This window comes from Apteryx rowi, unplaced genomic scaffold, assembly GCF_003343035.1.
Source record: "Apteryx rowi isolate R43461 unplaced genomic scaffold, aptRow1 scaffold_33, whole genome shotgun sequence".
Classification (NCBI taxonomy): domain Eukaryota; kingdom Metazoa; phylum Chordata; class Aves; order Apterygiformes; family Apterygidae; genus Apteryx; species Apteryx rowi.
The window spans coordinates 28284-53072 of NW_020449752.1; the positions used below are offsets into that span (position 1 = coordinate 28284).

A 24789-nucleotide genomic window follows, 5' to 3' on the forward strand; every position below is an offset into this window, starting at 1 on the left:
AACATGCTTAGCAGGATAAATGCCACCCAGCTACATGAACGGAGAAATCGATTACACTACATTTGAAATGAACCATACTTAATTCTGACCTAGTTTGCCAGCCCAGCAGAGAGCTTCCCAGATTAGCATTTACCCTGCCAGCTTGCGCATTGGGTTGCCAAAGCACTTGCCAGCAGCCGGGTTAGGCGCAGGCCCACAGGCCCCACGTCCTTTTTACTTTTTTCCACTGGGAGATCCCTTCCCCATCGCTGCTGGGGCCTCACACATCTGCCAGGGTGCAAGCACCCTGCCCATTTCTTGGCCATCCTGGGAATGCTCCCTGTTTGCTTTACACCAGGGCTAGGCCGGGGAGGGAGCTTCCTGGGAACCCTTCGGAAATAGCATTAAGCCACATGGTTGCTGCTCTTGGCACTGACACACATGGGAGAGGTATTTGTGATTTTATTGTGCTTTCACCGCAGAATAGCCGGGCTCAGTGCTTACTGCCTGGCGGGCGCCTAGCAGGTTCTGCTGTTGGGCTGGGCAAACAGGGTCATATCCCGAGGGCATCGCTTCAGCTTCCTATAGCGGTTATGACTAGCTCAGTGTGCTTCGGCAGGAGCACTTGGGACACTTTCTGCAGCCTTCACTAGTGCCTCTGTTCTGAGGGAGCAGCTTTTACTGGTGCTTACCCCAAACTGCCTTGATTCCCCACAGTATAAGCTAAGGAAAAGGCAAGTTCTCTGGGAACCTCAGATTGAGGGAATGGCCCATCCCTTGGCTCCCAACTCTACTCTGATATTCCCCCTCTGATACTCTTTTCTGTTCTAGAAAAAACTCAAGGAGAGCTCTGTTGGTGGTAGCAGAGAGAAAACAACTCTGCTACCAGATGATTTCAATATTAACAAAATTATCATGGGCCTGGCACTCTCTGAAATGAGTCACCCGTGTTTCATATCAATGATTTCAGGCCCTGGCATCTTTCAGTCCAAGTCACAAGCAGCACTGTGGCAGGCACAGACTGTATTTTAAAATATCATGGCAGGGATGGAAGCAGATGCTTGGGAGCAGAGCAGAAGGTACAGTAATGAAGCTGTAGTGGGAGTGCACGAGGAAAGCAGCGTGCCTTGAATGCAATATCCACCCATCACAGGCACTGCTTCTTGACTCATCCGTGATGCCAGGCTATTGCATAACCCTTGCTGGGGGAGGCAGGGAGCAGGGAAAGGGAAGCATTTGTGCATACTGCAGGTTCGAAGGACAGGAAGAGGAGACTGTTGAGGGGACCTTAGAGGACCTTCGTGCCAGCCCTGTGCTAACRAAGCAGCTGCTTCACTTCTCACTCCTCTTTGCATCAGCACACAGCAATACAGTAACTGTCTTCAGCCCATTTCAGACTCACCTGGCTAACAGGTGCAAAGCATTTAGCCAACTCCTTTTCTGCAAGGTTCCCCTTAGAGTCTTTTCCACCCTGATTTCACCACCTCAAGTAACTGAGCATTTCAGGAGCTCAGGGAGCATAGCCACAGATTCATCCTAGCTCTTATATCTATCTGCACTGTCAGAGGGACCCAGGTCCACAAGCTGAGAGCTGGGGGATCTAATCCCTCCACCCCATCAGGTTTCACCTGCGGCTCCTGCCCTTGAGCAACCGCAGCCCCATGCCACAGCCTTGCCTCACTCATCTCAGATGAAAGCCCTGCTAGATGGGAGCCCACAAAGCACCTGCACAAAGCCTAGAAATGCAGCACCACTAAGCTCATTTCCTCTTGGAGCCAAGATCCAAGCCATAAGCAACACTGAAAGTTTCAGCAGCCATTCAAAGCCCATTTGACTCCATTACACTCCAGCTCATTCTTGTCAAACCATGGTAGTAGCCACTTAATTACTCAGAAAACATCTAGGAAGTGCATTTGTTTTGAAGCATCCCATTTTCAGCTACGTAAAACCAGGACAGGAAAAACAGGAATGGTCCCTAGGAATCTTTTCTTGCACAGCTCAAGTTTTGCAAAGTGTTGAGCTGCAGCCACCCAGGGTTCTCACCCCATCACTTCTTTATTAATAGCAGGCCCCTAGGCCTGTCCTGTGGCCCAAGTCACACAGCTGAAGTGCTAACTCATGACAGAATAAACCCATAGACACACGCAGTTCTCTCCTAAGCCCACTCAGTACCAAGAATAGCCCTAATGGTGTCCTAATACTTGTCATTGCATTTGGGTGTTAGGCATTATTACAAGTCAGCAAGTGTGTAATATTTTTATTTGCAGTTCATCACAGCTGAAGGGTGATATCTGCATGGGGAAATGAAGCTTCCTACACAGAGCAGCTCAGCCGCACTGGTGGCTGAAAGACAGGGATTTATAGCCCTCTGATGATGGAAAGGTCCAAGATATGCCCAACTAGCCCACCCGCAGCCAGCGCCAGTAGCTGAAACGAGGGGTGCACGCTGGAGCCAGTCATCCTCAGGCCAGCCTGCGCGGTTTTGGAAGCCAAGGCTTTAGCTAGCTTTGTGGTTTGTCTCACACGCTGCCAAACCAGAGACTCCAGCCACGGCAGCGCACCGCCCCGGCCGAGGCCGAGCTGGTGAGCAAAAGCCCTGCCTGTAACTTGTCAGCCCCTGGTGCGAGCAGCTAGGAGGTACTTGCCGGGAAGAGGCTCTTGCGCACGGGTTTTGCAAGCGCTCAACTTTGCTCGGCAGCGCAGAGGAACGCCAGAGCACAGCGCATCTCCCCACGCTCCCCGGGAGCTTTGCAGTACGCACTACCCAGCCGTCTCCACGCAGAGCCCTTGCCTCAGCACGCCTCACAAGGCAGCACAGCCGTTTCAGCCCTTGACCTGGCTTCAGGAGTCCTAAAAATATTGTCCTTCCCCCCATCCCCTTCTTAGAAAGGGAGTGCTCAGGCCTTCGCTACACCCCTTGGAAACCCTCCGAGAGCAAGTACCTGCTTTGGAGCGCCCTCCAACGTGACGCTGGTTCCAGTCACTGTCTTCTCATCCCATTCCGGTGGCTGCTCCGTTTAAGGGAAGTCGCTGTTAAGAGAAGGAAAACCTTGAGCCAAGYTAGTAGCATTAACTACATAAACTGCAGATACAAGCAGCCTCCGATATGTTTTGGCTCCAAATCTCCCCTCCTGGACTTCATTTGGCACCTCGCATATTAGGAGGACAAATTAGAATTTCATGCATATTTCATATGCACTTAATCACTTGGCAAAGACCAAAACCATCCCCATTAAGTGGAATTTGCAATAAATACTGCTTTCATTAAGCAACAGCCATTGCCTGCTCATAGGTTAAAGCAGTTTACAGGGAAGGTCTCTGCCATTAAGCAAGGTGCAGCGCTTTGCAACACACACAGCCCTGCTGCACGAGCCTCATCCCTGCAAGCAGAGCAGGGTTACTTGAGTCATGGATAATAACAGCCTTAACTCAAAGCTATCTTTAAAACCTATTTCACAGCAAGTATCCTGGTCAACAGGACATCAGACACTGTTAACCTGGGGCACAAGCCAGCACAGCTACCTGGAGAGCAAAGACAGTGCCTCACTTGGTAGCCCAGAGCCAGCCAGGTCCCTGCAACGTTTTAGGAGGGTCCTAATAAGACCATTAGCTGCAGATAGTGGTCTCCACCTGCAGGGATGCCCTAACACTGGCTAAGAGGAACACATGGGCCTCCTAACCCCAAGACTTACAAAATAAGGCATCCTTCAGGTAACATCTCTTGAATTCCCTAAAAAAAGGCCCAGTTCAGTAATCTGGAGCCATTCCAAAGCTCTCCTGCTAAGCACAACCCCTAAACACTCTGCACCAGCCTTCTCTTTCCCTACAAAGAAACCAAACCTTACCCCAGCCCCATCAGGCCTCTATGTAGAGGCTCAGCCCTAATTGGGCTCCTTCAGGTCACCTGGCTCCTAGGGAGTAACGAAGCCCAGCTGTTCCCCCTGGGCTAATTAGGTTGCCCCCTTCCAGCTGGCTTTTGCACCCAGGTGCGCTTAATTGGCTCTGTTCTCCAAGGGCAGGCCCCTTGCTTTGACTGAATATATCCTTTAGGCCCCGGAAAAAAGCTTTAGAGGCTTGTTGAGTTTAAAACAAGGCAAGAGTAGGAGTCCCTTGGGTTTTACGCCTTTGTTACTGTCCTGGTGTCACATTTCTTGCAGAAAAAAAATGCAAAGGGCTACTGAAAATGCAGTGGAGTTGGTGACAAACTGTTCTTGGCTGGGGGGCCTGAGGCAGACGTGTTCAGAGAACGGCGGGCACATCTAGACTTTGGCTTTCCTTAGGGGAACCGGGAAAATCTTCCTCCTGAAGGCCTTTCCTTAAGAAGAGAAGCTCGGCAGGGTTGCTTGCTTCTGTCTCTTGGACACACAACACCTGCCTCCCCCTCACTATTCCTCTGCCCTCCAAAATAAAACCAAAACTCCTTAGAAATTAATAAAACCTAGCTCTTCGTGTAAAACAAGCAACCTCATCCCCGCAGGGTCAGGAGTCGGAATGAGCCCACTGCACACGGAATAACCCGATGTGCACACCCGAGATTTAGACCCGGTCAGTCTGCTTTTGGCAGAGGGGCCGTGAAGCACAGGGCTGCTTGGGATTTCAAACCGGGGGCCGTGCATGGGCTCGGTGGCTGTGCATCGCCGCCGGCTCCTGCTGCTCAGCCCTTTCTCCCTGCGCCCTCAGACGCTGCTGCTGGCACTCGCGAGGCCGCCGCTCGCTTGCTCTGCAGCCGGTGCTGCCGGCTGACCTAAATCTCTGCAGCGCCGTGTGGCCGGGTGCTGCAGCACGGCCCCGAGCCGGGGGTCGCCCGGCAGGCGGTGGCATGGCTGGGGACACCGGGGACCGTGCCATGCCACCCCGGTGCTGCTTACTGCTGCTGCCGGCTCTGGCTGTTTGTTTTAATTTTCCCCCCCCCCCTTTGCGTGAGCCTATTACATAAGTGGGATTTGAAGACTTCTGTTTTGCTCTCCTCCCCCCCCCACCTTCCCCAGAATAAAGACCTTGTTTTTCCGCACGCTTTATTTGCTGGTTGGTGGGGGAAGCTCCAGCAGGCCCCGGGCAGCGCTGCTTGCTGAGCACGGGGTCGGTGGGGTTTCGGCAGCGACGGTGCCTGGGGTGAGCCAGCTCACCCGGCTGCCCGGCCCGGCTCGCGGTGCCTGCGCGCCGACAGCAGCCGCACGCTGCGTGCCGAGCGGCTCCTGCACCCTCGGCTCCCGCCGCAGCCTCCCCGCGATAGCTTTCCCATAGAAACCAGCCCTGCGCGACCTGCTTTGTTCACGCGCTGCCGGATGCAACGCACGCACGGGGGAATAATGGTATTGCGTGTGATTAAGTATGTTTTGGAAAGCAGAGTGTCGTTCTCGGTACAAAAGAGACAGCTGTAGAAAAGGTGGTTCTCTTTTTCTTTGGCCCTTCTCTTATTCAGGCTGGATTTGAAATCACTTCTTGTTCCTAGGTTTTAGTTTACCTTCTCGCCCGCTCCCAAACCCTATTGCTCCGAGGAGGAACAGGAGGAAAACTCCCCCCTTTAGACACAAGCATTTCCCCAGCACCTTCACGGTAGATGCTCCTTTATGCAGGGCGATGCTCAAGCACTGACCCCCCCCCCCCCCCCCCCACTGCCCTTAACTTCAGCCACTGGGTAGCTTAAGTAAGTGGCTGCAGCCGCGGCGGGGGGGCACCGCTGGCAATCCCAGCCGGTGGCCAGCGGTGAGGTTGGGGTGTGCAACGAGGCACGGGGCGAGCAGGTGAGGGCTGCAGCCTTTTCCTGCTGCTCGCTACCCAGCATGAGGAGGCTGACAGCGGCAGCCGGATTAAAGCCACGGGATTCCTCCAGGCGGAAAACGGGCTCCTTTTTAACACTCTTTTTAATGTGCCCAAGAGCCCATCCTTTAACCTGTCCAGCCCTCCTCTGAGATTTGCAAAGCTTGAACACCAAACGTCCGTGTGCTTTTTTCTCCTTGACTGTTCAACTTCAGTCCTGCTTTCCCAGAGTTTCCCAGAGCTTCCCCCAGCCCCGTTTTCCGGGACGGCTGCTCTCAAGCGGCTTTGGTTCACGGCTCTGTGCCCCTCTCGCCCGTGTCGCAGGTCAGCCTCAATGACTCCCACAACCAGATGGTCGTTCACTGGGCGGGAGAGAAGAGCAACGTGATTGTGGCCTTGGCTAGAGACAGCCTCTCCTTGCTGGGTCCCAAAAACAGTGACGTGAGTATGCGAACTGCCGTTCCCGAGGGGTGTCCGAAAGGCTGCTGTGCTAGCTGAGATGCTGGTGGCTCCTCAGCCCTGTAGAGATGCCCCTTGCCTTTCTGTTGTGTGTTTGACAGGTAAAGGAAAGGCCCGTGGGTTTGAATTCAGAGGTAGAAAACCCCAATTCTCCCAGTTGCCCCAGCGCTGCGAGCCCCGGCGAGGCTGACTCAGCCAGCTCTCTCCGAGGCGGGCAGAGCGAGTGCCAGCGATCGCCGCTCGGTGCTGCCTGTCAGTCTGCTTTATGATGGCCCATTACTCCCTGCGCTAACGCGGCTCGGGAGGGAGCAGGAGGCCCGGCGGGCTGCCGAGGCAGCGGGTGGGATCCCCACCGCCGGAGTCCACCAGGCGCGGGACGGACGGACATCTGTCACCGGTGCCGTAGCTGGAGCTGACCCTGCCTCGGGGCAGGAGGACGGGCTGGATGAGCTGCCGAGGTTTCTGCTGGCGTTGCTCTCGGCTCCGTGCCGCACAAAAGCGGCAGCCAGGAGGCAGGAGCGGGTCCCAAATTTGGGTGTAATAATAGTGGTCTACGCTCATACGCCTCTCTTTCAGATATTCCCCTGCAAATCCAGCTGTAGTGCCTCTTCGCTTGCTTGCTAAAAACAGCTCCCTTGAATAGAAAGAAATGTGATGCTCGTGAGAGGTGGCAGATTGACAGCGCTAGAGACAGTTGCCGTCTTTAGCTGCTGAACGAACGATGCAGTGTGACGGTAACAGCGAAGCCTCACCAGACTGGCCCCTGCCAGTGTGCCCTGACCTGCATCTGGAAAATAAGCTGGCTGCTTGTTCTCCCAGCCCCATAAATCCCRGGCGGTTCGAGGGAGGCTGCCAGGGAGAGCCGGCCGAGAGCGCCCGGTGCTGGRGTTGCTGGCGGGTGGACACCAGCCCAGAAGGAAGCCAGCTGAGGCCCTTTGCAGAGCGTTCACACGGACCGTCGCACAGGGGCAGCACAATGATAACTCCTGCCCTTTCAGGCTGGACTCAATCTGACAGATATCCCTAAAAATAGAAGACGCGGTCTGTGAGGTGCCGCCTGCAGGTGGGAAGTGTCGTACCCCTGCTGGGGATGCTGCCCTGCACACCTGCACAAAAAAACGTGCAAAACCCGCCCCGGGCAGCCAGCAAGCGCCTTGCGGTGCTTCGGCTCCCGGACAAACCTGCAGCCCTGTGCAATCACTAACRCGAACGCTAGTACCGCTGCCGTGGGCCAGACTGCGCCCAAAGCCTCCTGGGGCAAAGCTCGTTGGGTCCCTCCCTGTCGCCCGAGTTACACGACAAATGTTTGCTTATATATGCTGTTTGCATATAGTTCCGTGTTTGCATTGGTTCTGGCTTGGGACAGGAAGAGGATCGCTGGTTTCTTCTTCTTCTGGCTGGCTATAGTCTGTGTAACAGTGACTTATCTCTGCCTTCGTCCAGTATGGCCTCAGGCTTTTATCACTTGCTCTTTTGCTGCRCAGTCTGTGGACTATGTAGGAGCCTCGTGTGTTGTAACATCTCCTGACCTTTTCCCTTTATGGAGTACCTCCCTTTTTTCACCTGCCTCTGGCATCCACTGTTCCTGCTGCCCCTTAGAAAGGAGTGTGGGCTTTGGCCTCCCTTTATCCTGCTACTCTGTGGCCTCTTTCACCTGTTCCCCCCTGCAGTTTCCTGAAATTTTAATAAATAGGAGGAAGAGCCGGAATAGAAACCAGACCTCTGTGCTCCTCATGCTGCAACTACTCCTTTGCAGGTTTACGTGTCCTACGACTACGGGAAGAGTTTTAAAAAGATTTCGGAGAGATTCGGCTTCAGCAGCGGGAACACGAGCGAGGTGGCCATCGCGCAGTTCTACCACAGCCCGGCGGACAACCGGAGGGTGAGAGGAGAAGGGGCCCCAGGAGGCTCGCCCGCAGCGGCCACGCTCCTGCAGCCCTGCTTGTAGAGCAAAGGCGGTTATACCGCGGYGACCAGGCTTGTACTGACAAAGCCGGCCGTTGGTGGGAAAGGAATAAGCGGAAAGGTATCGCAGTGGCATCCGTAGCATGCTTGCRCCGATACAACTATGCGAGGAATGAGCCGCATGCTTCTTCACTAGTGTCGGTACAGCGCTACAGAGAAAAATATTTATTTAAGCTTTAGCTACACAAAGGTCACGTCTCTTCTCCCTGAGCCCTCCCTAAGGTGAGGGGAGATATCCTCTAGCTGAAGCAGTGGAAGCAGTCACTCTCCCCTTCGTGGAAATCCCCCTCCCTAAAGCCAGGCCAAAGCAACAGGGCGGGCGGCAGATTCCTCCCCTCCGGAGTTTTCCCTCCCGAATGCTCCCCGAGGACTCGTGTTTTCCTTAGTCGCCTGCTAGACTGAGTTCTGCTCTGATGCCCTGTCATTCCCTCTCTTCCCAGTATATCTTTGTGGATGCCTTCGTCCCGTACATCTGGATCACCACCGACTTCTGCCACACTGTTCAGGGCTTCTCCGTTCCCTTCAGAGCGGCAGACCTCCTCTTGCACAGCCGGAGCCCGAACCTGGTTCTGGGCTTCGACAGGTCGCATCCCAACAAGCAGGTGAGCACGTCTCGTTAGACGGGAGGGCTGCGCAGGCGGCTGCTGGGGTCGCCTGCCTGAAGCGTGCCGTTCCTGTCCGGAGCCGGTGGGATGATGCTCTTCCCTTTGCCATCCGCACTCTTTCCCTAGGGCAGTGATGGCTGTTGTGTTCAAGTGCTAGCTTTCTCCTGGTGCCCCGTTACCCCTGAAGTGCTACACGCTCCTATACAGGGTGCCAAGGGCCACGCTGCTTGTCCTGGAAAGTCCTGTGGGTTTGTGCTTTGCTAGACCCCTGCCAGGGAGGGTTTCTCTTCTCAGACTACTGCGTGCAGAGCTATCCCAAACTGGCCGGGGCATCTCCCTCACATAGGGCAGTCGATCTACTGACCTCTTGTGCAGCCAGGAATATTATATCTGCAGGATCGCTGCTTTAAAAGTTCCCTCTCCATTTTCCTTCATGTGCGCTGGTCCTTCATGTGCGCTGGTCCTTGGCCCTGTCAGTCTCCCCAGACTATTTCAGTCGTAACTCACAGCAGAGCCCTGCCAGCTACAGCAGCGATGACCTTTGGAGGCTTCATGCCTGGCTGCGTGGTGCCTTCCAGACCGGGACAGAGCGAGCCAGGAGCAGTACCTTTTTTTTAGCCGACTGTTAGATTGGATGTTGCGGCTGGAGTCTCGCCGGCCATATGTGCCTGCCAGCAAAAATGAGCTGCAAAAATGGCAACTCAGATGCCAACACAGTGCTGGGGAAAAATAGGGCAGCTTTCAGGCACACAGGCCCGCTGAAGAAGGGGTCTGGAGAAGGGCTGATGTGCCTGCAGGCTTGTGTGTTTTCCCTGTGACTTTCGTTGGCGCAATAGAAGATATTATCTCTGCTTGTGAACTTTGCCTTACTCATGTTCGCAGCTCTGCCGCAACGCTGTGCCGTTGTGCTTGGCATTGTAACCGGCTCCGAGACGGAGGCAGCTCTGCCCAGATATTTACCTGTGCTCTTGCACTCCAGGAGTACATTAGAAAAAGTTATTTCTATTTCCAAGCTAGTGTAAAACCGAGTGGCTCGACAGGCAGCAGGAAATCCTTGTGGTATTGAGGGGAAGTCATCTCCTGTTCATGTTATTCTCCTGTAGCTGGGAAGCTTGCTGTTGCTCCAGGCAGCTGCCGYGTGAAGAGGCATCGTGGAAGTAGCGCGCGGTTTTGCAGTGTACACGCAGCCAGGCTGCCTCTGCTGCCCGAGGTTTGGTGTCCTAGAGGAGTCCGCCTTTTCGGCCGTGCAAGCTTTGAAAATCACTGAGGCCTGCGTGGCTGCAGGACACAAGTCCCACTGGTATCTCTGATCTTTTTAATTGCAGCTCTGGAAATCAGATGATTTTGGCCGGACGTGGATAATGATTCAGGAGCATGTGAAGTCTTTCTCGTGGTAGGTATTGCACCTCTGTGTTACTGCCAGCCTCCGTCTCCCCTGGGCGTCCCCCCTTGCAGCATTCAGCTCTTCGCTCTTTGCCTCATTTGCTGCCTTGCACGAGGCAAGGAGCGGGGTACCAAACTCTGCTCCAGCGCTGTCCCTCTCCTCTCCTCTCCTTCACCGTGTCCCCAGCAGGGCAGCAGAGACCATTTAGCTTTGGCACAGAGGGAAGGCTGTCGGGCACACACTTGCTTTCTGCTGCGTTGGCCGAAGCCCCTGCATCAGCGCGTACCAGGAGGGCTGAGCGGCGCTGCGACGTTTTGGACGTGGGGCCGGGTTAGGGCTCTCGCGGCAGTGCGGTCAGGGAACCGGGCCTTCCCCCTGTTTGGGTGGTCCCGGGGCTGTGCTGCTCTCCCGGGTAGATGTGGTTTCCTTCTCGCTTTCTGCCTCAAAGCGCCGCGCTGTTCTGACRTGTGCTGATGCCTATCTGCTTTTTATATGCAATATTACAACCGAGATCTGAGAGGCAGGTCTGGAGGGAACGTTTTACGCTTCTTTGCAGGAAACTCTGCATTGCAACTCCCGTTAAGACCAGGGCTTAGACTTCCACAGAGGTGGGATCTGGACTCTAACGTGACCTGCCAAAAGCCCCTTGAGACCACTCATTGCCCATCCATTTCCTGCTCTCAGCTCGCACAGACACTCGCTTGTGGCCCCCTGACTGACTAGGTGATGAGTTTTGGTAGCTTCTTTTGCCTGGTCATGTCAGTTATATTCAAGATTTAAAAACCAGCCTGCACTATTCCGTTCTCTACCATCTCGACTGGCCTTGCTGAAGGAGGTTACATGCCAAAATAGAGGGCAGGGGCTTCTACCTAGCAGATTATTTTCCTTGCGTGTTCAAAGCYGTATCACAGTAGCACTGTGTCACCACCTTGCTAAAGCTGCCTGAGACAGACCGTCACTCGGGGCTGTGTCTAGGTGTCCCTGTGCTTGAGTGGTGGAGTCCTAGGGCTCCCTTGTGTGAGATGTTGCAGGGACTCGTCCCCTGGCCTTCTTGGCAAAACCGCTAGTCCCAGGCTCACCATCTTTCCTGGCCTTCGTGGAAATTGCCTTCTGGCAAGTCAGCTGTCTCTAATATGCAAGGACAGTGCTCAGTTCCCCTTCTGCTCTTTATCTCCACCGTCTCTGTAGTTTAACCACAAGCCTTGCAGCATTCAAACTTGCAGTTTCATCTAGATTTCCAGCTCATCTCTTCAAGGTCACATAAGAAGGGACATAACTAAACAATCAGAGTTTGAAAGAGCTCCAAACCAACCAGTCTTGACTTTAGCTAATGCAAGAAACACAGAGATTCGGATAAAACAGTGAGGTACGCGCACCCCCACACATATATTCCATTGCATTCCATAAATCAGATCCAGTCCCTCTTTCCTAGGGCTTTTCCAAATTTCCGGCAGGCGATGCAGAACCTTCTCCTTCCCCACGGCTTGTTCTGTGACTCAGAGCCAAGCTGTGCTCTGACCTCCTCGCTGGTCCTTGCACRCTGACCCCATCTCTTGTTAGTGCTTTGCTTTTTGCTACCCGCTGCCTTCTGCATTGTTGGGTCCGTGTGCAGATAATAAAACACCTTTCTTTTTTCCCCAGGGGTGTTGAGCCTTTTGATAAGCCAAATACGGTGTACATAGAGCGGCACGAACCTTCTGGGGCTTCGACTGTCATTCGCAGCACTGATTTCTTCCAAACCCGAGAAAATAAAGAGATAATCCTGGAAGAGGTTGAAGACTTCCAGCTCAGGGACAAATATTTGTTTGCCACAAAGTCTGTGGTAAGTATCAACGGAGTAAATCACTGCTGAGGGTGACGACTGATGCTTCAGCAACCTTCTTGAGCTTCTCTCTGTGTCACTGGGATGGCCCTTTTTGATAAACCGTATTTTGTCAGGCTTAGCTAGGAGAAAAGCAAAGGCACTTCCTTTGAGCTCCGGAGGCCAAACAGAAACTCTATCAACCCAGACAGTCATGTGGAAGGAATCTAGCTGCACCGCGCTGAGGGCCTGATGCTCTCCCTCGATTAGCAGATTAAAGGAAGTCAAACAGAGCAGCCTGTTAACACACAACTGTCTTCGCCAGCGCGGGCAGCAGCTCTGCTTTGAACTGGGACCTGTGTCTAAAATACGACAGGAGCCTTTCCCGAGGATGATGCTCCTGCCCATTGTATCTCATGGCCTGCAGACCGCACGTGCGGTTTGTTGGACTGTCTGAAGCTGCCTTCCTCGCTTGGCCCTATGCTGCAGCGGAGAGAGCAACCCCTGCAGATCCCGCTCCCCCAGCAGGGCTTGGAGCAGCAGCGTTTTCATACACTTCRTTTCAGCAAGTTAGGCAGAAGTAGGTCAGGCTGCAAAATGCTGAAACCCCGGAAAAAACAMAAGACGCCTGCAAAGGAAGGCAAGGCGGGGGATCACAGGGGTGCGGGGTGGCAGCGAAAGGACAGGGAGGGGAAGGGCCTTGACAGCGCTTCGCTTAGGAGACTGCTCGTCAAAAGGGATTACAATCAAGAACRGACCAGGTCCAGATAGCCTAGCTTACTGCAGTCTGGTAAGAGAGCTGGCRTTTTAGTTTGCTTTCCTAAGCAAAGAGGATGTAAGTAAGTGAATAAAGGCCATCTTTCTGTCCTGCTGCAATCCAGGCTTTCTGAAGCTGTTGGCCAGTTTCAGACAAATGTGAAAGAAAGATGACATGGAGCACTTTATCTGTGCTTTCACTGAGGGAAAGTCCTCTACAGGTGGTCAGAGAAAGTGCATTGGGGAGGGCCACTGTGTTCATCCTAGAATTTAAGGAACGTTTTTCTTTTTAGAAGATGCATGCATTGCTTTTTCCCCCGGCTGCTGCTGTCAAGTCTTTTTTAACAAGTCCATTGCCATTAAACCATTTAGTGTTTTGTAGGCAGTTAGCTCTGACCACCGGTTGTGCCTGAAGTTAATGGAGGATGTGTTTGAGGAGCACTTTCAGTTTCTCAGAGTTATCTCTTGCAGATAGTCTACAACTTTTAGAGCCTGTCAGCCTGGCATTTTGCCCAATCTGAAGCCCGCTGTGGTCTGGAGAGGATTTTATCTAGGTTTACTGTTGGTGTGAGGTAAAAATGCAGGGGATGGTATCTGTCTCTGCAGAGAAACAACCCCGTGCAAAAGCCAGACTCAGGAGGCAGAGCCCTAGAAGTGTGAAACAGGACCGAAAAATCATCACCTTTTAAAGCATGAACTAGATTTGGGGATTCTTCCAAGCTGCTTCCTCCTTTGGAGAAAGGAAGTTAGCTGGGCTGGATCTCGCATCTGAAAAACCCTGAAGCTGAGGTGGTCAGATATCCCTGTATTGGGGATCGAGTGCCTTGCACGGAGCCTCGGCTCTGGCCGAAGCCGTGCCGGGTGAGAGCTCGGCACAGGAGCCCGTGGCAGGCGTCTCCGCGGCAGAGGCCTCCTGACTTCTGTTCCTTTCTGTGGGAGTCCCGGTTGCTTAGCAATACAGACCCTGGGAAAATGAGGCCACTTATTTTTGGAGCCTAAATCTGGGTTTAGGTTCTTACCATAGGCATCCCATGTGAAAAATGTTGCCCCCACTTTTTTCCCCCGCCTCCTCTTAACACTCGTGCCTTTTAATTGCTGCAAATCATTAAGAATGAGAAGGAAAGTGCAGAACCTGCTATGCAGAAAAAGGAGGAATTAAAACCAGCCTTCTTACCTCCGCCTGACCTGGCAAGAAGGACAGTGGGAGGAAAGCTCCCATTTACCTGATGCTAATCAGCCGGGAGCCAGTCTTTCCAGCTTCCAGGATGCTGATAAGGACAATCAGCTACTTAAAGATACAGAAACCTTGACCCGTGCTGGTGTCTCTGGGAATGGCCAGGATGAGCTGCAAGGGGTTCAAGTTCTCCTGTAGGACTATGTGAAAATGGGGATTTCTAAGGCCTCTCTCCCCTTCCCCGGCTCTGGCCACACTTACAGCAATAGGAGTGAGCAACTGGGCTCCCTCCTAATAGTCACAGAGGTCRCAGGGCTTTTGCACTGTGCCCTCGCCCGGAGAGGAGCTAGATCCCTCTTACATGCTTTTTGGCTGAGCTCTGGGGCGTTGTGCTTTGGTGCTGCGCAGGGGCAGGGGGCAGCACGTGCTTGCTTGCTTCCTGGCTGTATGGCTTGTGGATTTGCCCCAGTCTGCCTTTCGGCTGTTATGGGAGACTAGTGTGATTTGGGGGATGAAGCCTRTTCCTCACGTTTCCCTCTGCTCTTCTGCAGCGTTTATCAGGCAGCTCGCAGCCAGCCTCAGTGCAGCTCTGGGTGTCCTTCAACCGCAAGCCGATGCGAGTGGCCCAGTTCGTAACCAAGCATCCAATTAAGGTAAGTGGGGTTTTCCAAGACGACCTCCTTACCTTGCCCTTTACCAAGGACACCCTCGGATGTGAAGGGCAGGTCTGCATTTTAACCAGACACCACGAGAGTGAGAGCTTGGAAGGACCCTCGTTTTACTCCGCACGCGGTTCAGGGGTTTGGCCCCTTTGCAACAGAGCGAAAGCTAATATGAAAACAATCTCACGGTTTAAGCAAAGGTAACTTTATTCAAGCAAATCATGTATTTGCCACAATGACATGTACTTGAAGGAGCAGAGGGACTCTTCTGGGCTAGTACTGACTCGGGTATGCATCTCTCTGCAAAGAGACAACCTCTGGCTTCTTCCCAAGCTCGTGACGGTGGCTGGGAGCAAAGCCTAGATTTGCAGAGAGGGGTTGATCTCAGTGCTTCATACCTTGGCTCTGCTTTCGGAGAAATGAGAGCCTCCCCGTGGCACGGGGTGCTAGGTCGCTGAACGTACATTGGTTCCACCAGCACAAGCTGGCCCCAAACGTCTGTCTCTTCTGCAGACAGAAGATGCCCAGTGGGACAGCCAAGGTTTATAAAGAGTCTGTGATACTCCTCCAGCAAGGAGGTGTATCCAGACGTGCTGCGGCTTCCCCAGGCAGGCAGGGACGGAGGAAAGTCCTAGTGATGTTCTTGGCACTTGGCAGACAAGTGGGGTGTGTTTCCCACTGCGAGGCACCCTAGGCCTGCTTCGGGTTCAGCCGGAAAGAGATCCGGCACCGATGGGGCTTGGCAAGCTGGGCTGCGTGGGAAGGATGCTGAGGACACTGCAGCGCTGAGCTGCTCTCGGGCGGCTTTGCCAGGGATTTGGGCTTTGAGGAGAGGTGTGGAGGGCAGAAAACAGAGATCTCTGGTAGAGAAATGCAAGGGAGAAAGCAGAGGGAAGATACGTGCTTGCAAGTGGAAAAACCAAAAAAGGGTGGAAGGAGGAATTACTTTTAGCTATCTAAGAGGAAACACTAAATCAACCGATAAACAAACCCTGTTTGTATGCCTACGCATATAAAGCCTGCACATCTGTCATTTACGTCCCAAAGGAGTATTACATTGCCGATGCATCCGAGGACCAGGTGTTCGTGTGTGTCAGCCACGATAACAACCGTACCAACCTCTACATCTCGGAAGCAGAAGGCCTGAAGTTCTCCCTGTCTTTAGAAAACATACTCTACTACAGCCCAGGAGGAGCAGGGAGCGACACCTTAGTCAGGTAACTTCGGATGCATTGACTTGTGATAGGGCCTCAGGGCTGTGTGGCTTGATGGTAGAAGTCATGTTATCATCTCTATTCATCGTACCTGGCRCAACATGTGGGGGGCTTTGAAGTGTATGAAGGCTGGGCGCAGTAAAAGTGGCTGGGGGAAAGAAAAATATTGCCCAAAATCTCCTTTAGGAGCTTTTTGCTGCTTTTATCAAAGTATTCGCTCGATCTGCAGTCTTTTCCCACTCCCGAATCCACCGAGGCCTGGGACTGATGGTACCACACATGCATGTCCTTGCAGGTATTTCGCCAACGAGCCTTTTGCAGACTTCCACCGGGTCGAAGGCGTGCGGGGTGTCTACATCGCCACCCTGATAAACGGCTCGTTCAGCGAGGAGAACATGCGGTCCGTCATCACCTTTGACAAGGGGGGCACCTGGGAGCTGCTGCAGCCGCCGGCGTACACGCGTTACGGCGAGAAGATAAGCTGCGAGGTAACGCTGAGCAGAGCCGGCTCACTGGGCGAAGGGCGGAGGGACTACCAGAGAAAAAGGACCCTGTAAAAGAGATGGAAATGTCAATCACAGCGGGGGAAATGACAGCAGAGATCGGCCTGAAGCCATCTCAGGCGAAGCTTTAGCCCCGCCAAGACAGCGACAAGGTTCCTCTCGACTAAAAGGATTTCGCTCCTTGTCCGTCTTTCAAAACAGATGCTGAAAGTGCCGGACCGGATGGGACAGGGGCACGGGCAAATGCAGGATGAAGGGTTAACATCAATGTGCTTTGCTTTTCCAGGCTTCTCAGGGCTGCTCTCTCCACCTGGCCCAGCGGCTGAGCCAGCTGCTGAACTTCCAGCTGCGTAGGATGCCCATTCTCTCCAAGGAGTCGGCGCCGGGACTCATCATCGCCACCGGTACTGCTCTCCTCCTCGGAGCCACGGACGGGCTGCAGGGCCTGTTGTTCGGAGGACATTAAGACCGTGGCAGCATCTAGTCTGTATAAGTAGTAAAAATAGAGAGTTTATAAAAGTTCAATCAGACTGTGTGTTTTGCCATCTCTTTCTCATCTGCAGTCCTGGTACAGTGATTACGGCATGTACGTTTTACTGCACCATGGTGACATTAGCAACCGTCCCAGTTTCAGTCTGTTCCTCTTTCCTGCCACTATCCAACTGAGGGGTTTCCTACAAGTACAGAAATTAATGTCTGTCTCGTCTTTTTATTGTAGAAAACAATTTATGGAACATTTGCAAAACCGAGGGCAAATTTTGTTTTATCATGTTTATAGCCATATGTTTCTCCCCAGCTGCTTTTAAAACTTGTAATAGTCTTTAAAATAGGCAGGAATTGGTTTATACTGTGAAAAATCAACTCCTCAATCATTGCCATTTTACTCACCGAGAAAAATAGTTTAGAGGTGGCTGGCTTCATTTTAAGCAATTGCTGTGTATACCTCACGGGGAGTGATTTTCTCCTTCTCTTAGGCTCTGTTGGCAAGAACATGGCAAGGAAGACCAACRTGTACGTCTCGAGCAGCGCTGGAGCACGGTGGAGAGAGGTAAGGGCTGCCTAGCCCCAGGCCATTTGCCTGCTTTTCTCTCTGGGATTTCCCTCCTCAAAGGCAGGCACCCCGAACCCTAGACCTTCAGCCTGCAAGAGCGTCTGGAAAGCCTCTGGCTTCTTCCAGAAAAACGAGATGTTGTTCTCAGTTTCTGGGGAGTTGGATGCTGTTTACTAAGTGGGTGTTCTGGGCTGCAGCGGTATTTGTGGCCTGCCTGTACATTTTGATGCGAGTGTAATATGGTATTTTAACATCTGTAAGCTATTTAATCCTGTGAATTCAACGGCCGCCTTTTCCTCCCAGTAAGTGCTGTGCGGTCTGGGTTAACATCTGGGCGACTGGAGCGGCAGTGGGGACATGCCACAGGTCCAGCCGCTGCCAGAGCCCAACAGGGTGCAAAGGCTGCCCGGCGCCGGGAGCGCGGGCGCCTCCGAGCTTCAGCTGGGAGAGCCCGGGGGGACCCGGCGTCTCCCTCTGTGGGGCCATTGCACCAAGATAGAAGCGCGCACAGCCGGGGAAGGATATCCAGAAAGCAGAGATTTTCATGCTAAAACCTCCCCAGGCTCACAGACAGTTTTCTGTAGAAGTGCAATTAAAATACGCTGAGAAAAAGCRATCTTACAGTTAGCAATGCTGAGCTCCTGAGTTACTCAGCCTCTTTGTGTGCTGAGCAGAGGTGCGGAATGACCCAACACTGATTCTTCAGCTGTGAAATAGTAATACGGCTTTTTCCTCGTGGTTTTTGGCAAGMAGCTGCTGAAAGCAGGCTGGAAGGCTTCTTGGCCTCCAGATCACTCGTACGGTCTCAAAACGCAAAAAGAAAGAAACAATATATGCAGTGCCCTTTGCAAGAACGTCCCCAAGCGCATTAGTGTGTACTACTAGCAGCGTCGAGCACGTTCATGGTTTCTGTTTTCATCCTGAGCTGCTCTGAGCCCCCCAGCTAGGAAAGCAAAGGTGATTTTCTGTTGGTGGTCACTAGCTAGAGCAGGAGGTGAGTGTGAAATACAGCAATTTTCTTACTGGGGGTGGATGTGCAAGCTGTCTCCAGGGAGTGTTTTTTGCATGCCATGGCCCCGTTTATCTCTCGGTGTTTAAAAAGCCTCACAGACTGAAAAACAAAACTTATCTGAAGTCTTAGGAARGCAGCAAGTCCCTGATGAGCATTCAGAAAGCTTTGTAGACAAGAATTGCAGGCTTAGAGGGGGAGAGATTGATTCTGGTTTCATGTAACGGCACTTTTTCAATTAGTTCTTACATTAGCATACAACATATGAGGAGGAGAGTCCAAGATACAGTTCTGCTCTTAAACACAGCTATATATTTAGAGAAATTGGGCTGACTGCTCTTGACAACAGATGTTGGCCCATAAACACTTGAATCTCTAGTGCCTCCAGATATTTGGCTCGGCCTGAGCGACCTGAAACGTTAGTACGGGTCAGGAAGCATTTCTGACAGAGCATGCTTTCCAGCAAAGCTTTTTCCTTAATTCAGCATAGCTCTGAGGAGTGTGAGCTAAGCTTTAAGTCGAGGTCCTCCTAGCATGCCTGAGTGAGTCAGGGTCTCTGCAGCTAGGCTTTGAGGTGTGTAATGTTCGGGCACCCCTTATCCTCATGCTCTGGACTTTTTCCCTTTGCCACTGTTTCTCTTCTCAGGCGCTGTCTGGGCCCCATTACTACACGTGGGGTGATCACGGTGGCATCCTGGTGGCAATCGCACAAGGCACCGAGACCGACCAGCTCAAGTAAGTTACCTGGCACGGTGCAGCCCCACAGCGGGGCCCAGGCTTCCTCCGTGGCAGCGTCCGGCCGGTGGCCTCGAGCAAGCCCTTCCCTTGGCTTGTGCCTCAAGTCCCAGGCTTGGTGAGGACTTTCCCTTTGCAGCTGTCCCAATCCTCTTTCTCCAGGTATAGCACAAACGAAGGGGAAACCTGGAAAACATTCACTTTCTCAGAGAAGCCGGTGTTTGTGTACGGCCTTCTTACCGAGCCGGGGGAGAAAAGCACCATATTCACCATCTTTGGCTCGTACAAAGAGAACGGCCACAGCTGGCTGATACTGCAGATCAACACCACTGACGTGCTGGGTAAGGGGACGGGCGCCGGAGCTCTCGGCTGACGCTGGGTTGTGCATGTGTGACAGCTGTCCTGCCTCCACCCCTTGGCTTTACACTTTAAACACGCAAATAGGCATTCACTGAAAAACAGCTCATCCCCACTGCCCCACATACAGCCCCCGAGCATGACTGGATGCAGCTAAGACCTCTACGTATCATCTCCAGAGGTCTTAGAGTGAGGAGGAGTGGGGTGAGGTCTCAGGGAGAGGTTTTCAGAAGCCCAAAGTGACCTAGAGACCCAGGCCATGATCCAAAGCATGTCATCATCTAAGGCTCTTCTAAGACTCCCACCAAAGAGCACAGGAGATTCAATGCCTAAGTAGGAATCGAGAGCTGAAACACCTTTGTAGCTCTTGCCCTCAGCCCCATTCCCTCACGGGACCCAGGAGCCAAGCCTCACGTGCTGCTACCAGCCCGCTGCTCTCCCGAGGACACCTCTGCGGGAGCCGGACCTGCGAGGGGATCTCCTGCTGGGGCTGGGGCTTTCTGCAGCTCTCACATCGGTCCTGCATCCCTCATGGCTCGTGTCCACGTGGAGATGGCTGCTCAAGGCAATCACATTTTCTGTGCTCTTGCCAAAGTCCCCTCCCTCATCACCAAGGGATTTGTTAAAAAGGAAACAGAGCAAAAAAAAAAAAAAAAGCCCTTCTGAAGGCATGTGCCTATGAATGTTTTATAACTGATTTCAGCTTTGATTGCGAGGCAGCGTTTTAATCAAAGAGCAGTTAAACTCAGCAGAGGAATTTACTTCACTAAAATTTTTAACTGACTCCCCTGACGATTTGCTGGAAACGGATCTGTTTGGTAACCAGAATGASTTCATTCAAATGAGGCATTACAAATTCACTGCAGCCGCGCTGGAGCTGCTTGGTGCCGTCCGTCACGGGGAGCCTCGTCTCTTCCCGCTGCTGCGCGCCGCGGCTGCAAGCGCTGGGGCGCTGGCCGGGGCGCCCCGGGTGCCCTCCTCCCGCAGCGCCCCTCGGCTCCCCTGTCGCCTCCTCGCTCCTGGCAGCGCGGGTGGCTTTCCTCCTGGGGTGCAGCCCCGTGTAGGCGGCGACCGTGTGGAGCTGGCGTGCCGCGTGCGCGCACACGAGCTGTCAAGGGCTCCAGCGCGCACCTCTGCATTGATTGCTCGGGGATACTAGGCTGCATGGCTAGGGACTGCCCTTCTCTACCAACAAGCTTTCGAAAAAACAGCTTTTTAGAAAACTGCTGCATGGGTGTAATGCTCGGTCCGCGGCTTTGCACGAGACCTCCTCTGAGAGCACAACTCGCCCCTTCCCTGGAGCCCAGCACGGTGCTGGGCACGGGGCAGGGTACAGCTTCGCACGGCCTCGCTGGGCACACGTCAGCAGCGGGGACAGAGGCAAATCGGAGACTCGCTTGCTTTTAAATCTTCAGTCTTGGTTACCTCAAGGACGGTGCCTTTCATTAACCCAAATTTGCCGCTTGTCTTAGGGGTCCCTTGCACAGAAAACGACTACAAGCTGTGGTCACCCTCCGATGAGCGAGGCAATGAATGTTTACTGGGGCATAAAACTGTTTTCAAAAGGAGGACTCCTCATGCGACATGTTTCAATGGGGAAGATTTTGACAGGCCTGTCATGGTCTCCAACTGCTCTTGTACAAGGGAAGACTTTGAATGGTAAATACCAATTAATTTCTTTTAGTCTGGATTGTAATTCTGAGATAAATATCTGTGACCAATCGCACAAAGTGAACAAACATCCAATTTACTTAGCTCTTTTTATCACTGCTTGATTTTATAGCAAAGAGGAAACTAAATAGACTGAAAACATCCTTTCATTAATAATGGGGCATGAGACTTAATTAATGTCTTTAGAACCATATGGGAGCCTCTGAAAGGTTATAGAAGAGCAAAGTGTTGTTAATCCATCACCTTCTTTCAAATGTTGGAGGACAATTTCCATCACACGTAGAGATCTTCAGCTAAAAAGCTTAGCGACCCTTTAGCCACAGCAATGCAACGCTCCTGCTATATCATTTTGTTATAATTTACACTTTTCTGAAGCTGCACAGCTGTCAGGATTAGGCAGCCTTGCTTTGGCAGTCAAATGCAAAGGTTTGGGGTTACTAAGTGAACTGCTTTTCAGGGACTGGGCTTTCAGTAGAGCTCAGGGCTAGACTGCTTGAGTGCCCAGTACCTGCAATTAAGAACAGAGTTTCAGACCTCCCTGTAGATGCCTAGAAACAGACTGAAGAGGAATCTGGCTTGTCATGGGCAGACCAGGGATTAGGCTGGTGGGAGCTAATTTCTGCCTTAGAGTCAAAGCCCTGGAGTGTCTGTAAAGTCAGATTGACATAACCTTTTCCACAGCATTTTCCAAAGAACAAAAGCATTGTAACACCCATTTTACAGCTGGGAAAAACTGAGGCACACCCAGTGAACTAAGACAGCTAGCAGGAGAATTGGGGCTCGAAGCCAGATCTTCAGGAAGTGCTGGCTCCAGTATGGCTTGCTGCCTCATTTACCCTATTCTGCTTGGTCACTAGGAAGCTTATTTGCAGAGTCTTTTTGAAATGTCCCAATGAAAGAAGCTGCCTGGCTGTAAGATGATACTATTCAGCTGAACGTTGATAATAAATGAATGGCCTTCTGAGATATTTTGCGTTCTTAAAACTTGATTGCAAAAATAGAGGAGAGTAAATAGCCTAGCATGGTGCATTTGTCCCTTCTTTCCCTTCCCTCCTTACATCATTCTTCTCTTGGCAGTGACTTTGGCTTTAAACTGAGCGAGGACTTAGCTTTAGAAGTTTGTGTCCCTGACCCTGAATTTGCTGGAAAGCCGTATGACCCGCCGGTACCTTGCCCTGTTGGCTCAACTTACAAGAAGACTCGAGGGTATGTTGTTATACCTGGGAAGGGAACCTGATCTTCTAAATACTGGGATTTATGCTATTGGTGTTAAAAAGCACACAAGTGGCAGTTAATGGAATGCGTGTGCAGACATACAGAGCAACATTTAATTTGAAATTAAGAATCGGTGGGTTGTTCTAGCTGCTCATGGTGCTATATTAACAGTTTTCTTGGAGTAAACTGCCCGGCTGTATGTGTTGCAGCTACCGAAAGATCTCTGGGGACACTTGTGCAGGGGGAGACATCGAATCGCGGCTGGAAGGGGAGCTGGTGCCCTGCCCGCTAGCTGGTAAGTGCGTGCAGGATTACCTCAGCCCCAAGGCCTTCATTCATAATGTCCTTGGCTCGTGCCTGAGGGACCACGCATAAATTCCCAGAGGCTTCCCGGAGAGAATCCACAGAACAGGAGCTAAAATGCCTCAATCGGTTAAAAAAAAGAATTAAAAAAAATCTCCTGCCCTGTGTAGGGAAACCCATGTGCAGATACTACCCTGAGATGTGCCACCACGTGCGGCTGAATGACAGGCGCTGGGGACCAGACCAGGGCAGGGGCTGGCCGTTCATGCTGGCCCGCGCGTGCCCTGCAAGGCACGGGAGGACGCCAGCAGCTCCTTCCCCTTCCTTCTCCTCTCAAAACGTCCAAGGCACCGAAATGATTTCATGCCCGTGTGCTGCCAATGTTATTTGCATTCTGCTCGTTAAGGCTTTAATTTAATCTGCCGTCATGAGCAGCGTGATTAGCATGCCGCCGCGCGAAAGGGAAGAGGCTGCTGTGAGCCGCGGCTGCCCGGCAGCGCGTCGCTGGCTCGAGCGGCCGGTGGAAATGCAGGCGGCTTCCCCGGGGAGCAGCAAGCCCTGTCAGCCCGAGGCTGCGGTGCGCAGGCCGGGTCTGATACCCGGCAGGGGGCAATAGATAATCCAGGGATGAAACCTGGAGAAACTTCCCCTCTGCTGGGATTCACACCAGCGCGGTGTTTAGTTTTCCGCTGAGGTTAGGAATCGACAACGTTTCTCACCCTCTGAGCCCTCCTGAGCTATCTGGAGAGCCGTGTTCGTCGTGCTGCGAAGCGCTCTGCTGCCTGAAAATGAAACCTGCAGCCCCTACCAGCCTGGGCTTTGAAGTGTTGTGTTCCCAGCACATTYGCTGATGGTACTCAGAAACACCCTGGTCTGCACCGCTTTCATGTACAGTATGTGTTTCGTATCTCCATAGGGATGCATCGTCAGTGTTACTGACATTAGCTTTCCTCATTAATAGCATTACTGGAATTTCCTGGTAGCGTGCTAATGCCTGCCAGTCTTCCTCCTGGATGAGGGTCCCGTTATGCCAGATCCTGTGCAAAAACCACCCTGGAATATTTACTGCAGTAAAGGTGTCCCCTGGGACTCACAAAGCTTACATCACTCGCACCTTTTTTATGAGAATTCTGAGGAACAGGAGATCAGTATTTTGTTTTTAATTGGCAGAATGCAAATGTGAAAAGGAAACAGGCAAAACAGTTTTTGCCATTTTTGCCTCCTCTTTCAACCCTCTGCAATAAACAATAGCAGTAGTGTTTTCCTGTCACATGAGTGAATAAGGGGACCCTATGAGGCTATTAGCATTTTCTAATTACCCTAATCCTGTTGAGACAAAGGGCCTTTGCCTCAGTAACACTGAGGTGCTAAAACATACAGTCGGGGGTAGGAGGAAAATACCTGTTATTTGCTTTTTACCCCTCGAGTAACCTAAAAAGCTAGAGKCTTCTATATAACAAGTCCCCTGTTCTCGCAGAGGAGAATGAGTTCATTCTGTACGCTACCCGCTACTCCATCCACCGGTACGACCTCTCCTCGGGCGTCAGCGAGGAGCTGCCTCTGGCCGGGCTGCGAGGGGCAGTCGCCCTCGACTTCGACTACGACCACAACTGCTTGTACTGGGCCGATGTCACCCTTGACATTATACAGGTGAGCAAGGCACTGCCTGCGCCGGGGAGCTCAGAGGTTTGGGTGGCCTAGGTCCTCCAGCAGAAAGCACAGCTCGAGTTCAGACTGCATCGTATCATACCGTATTATAACATACCATATTATAACATACCATATCATATCTTGACCCATATCGTAAGGGTCATTGTCATATGACTGAGCCTCTTACGCAACCCATCTTRGAAGACCTATCTTGACCAGGTTTGTCCCCAGAACCTTTCCTAACATATGTGTGCCTCAATCCAGTGATTTTCCATTGACTTYCAGTGGTTTATGTGTTTCTAAAATGCTGTAACAAAGTTCCTAAAAGGCAAGAACAAACATCTATTTTCAGCCAGGTGGGAGAGCTCCACGGCTTAAGMTCCCAGCCTGGAATACGCGTGTGCCCGGGGACCGAGAGCATCCCTCCGTGTGAGGCCCGCTCGCCCACTCGGCCTCCTGCAGAAGCAAGGAGTTCCCTTGGCCTCTGTGGTGTTGCGCAGCCAAGACTCAGAAAGGCAGTGCCGAGCACTTTGCGG

General features: G+C 52.4%; 1 protein-coding gene across 1 annotated transcript in view; it reads left to right on the forward strand.

Moving 5' to 3' along the window:
• Positions 1 to 6066: 6066 nt before the first annotated feature.
• The window catches only part of SORL1 (sortilin related receptor 1), a 41550-nt gene continuing 22827 nt past the window's right edge, over positions 6067 to 24789 (forward strand). Inside the window, exons 1-16 of the mRNA XM_026071744.1 lie at positions 6067 to 6180; positions 7955 to 8080; positions 8604 to 8765; positions 10094 to 10161; positions 11794 to 11974; positions 14435 to 14536; positions 15593 to 15762; positions 16055 to 16247; positions 16549 to 16666; positions 17237 to 17310; positions 18969 to 19057; positions 19220 to 19398; positions 20887 to 21073; positions 22163 to 22291; positions 22510 to 22595; positions 24081 to 24253. Of these exons, the coding sequence (XP_025927529.1) occupies positions 6091 to 6180; positions 7955 to 8080; positions 8604 to 8765; positions 10094 to 10161; positions 11794 to 11974; positions 14435 to 14536; positions 15593 to 15762; positions 16055 to 16247; positions 16549 to 16666; positions 17237 to 17310; positions 18969 to 19057; positions 19220 to 19398; positions 20887 to 21073; positions 22163 to 22291; positions 22510 to 22595; positions 24081 to 24253 (2127 nt within the window). The 5' untranslated portion in view covers positions 6067 to 6090. The remainder of the gene's footprint in view (positions 6181 to 7954; positions 8081 to 8603; positions 8766 to 10093; positions 10162 to 11793; positions 11975 to 14434; positions 14537 to 15592; positions 15763 to 16054; positions 16248 to 16548; positions 16667 to 17236; positions 17311 to 18968; positions 19058 to 19219; positions 19399 to 20886; positions 21074 to 22162; positions 22292 to 22509; positions 22596 to 24080; positions 24254 to 24789) is intronic.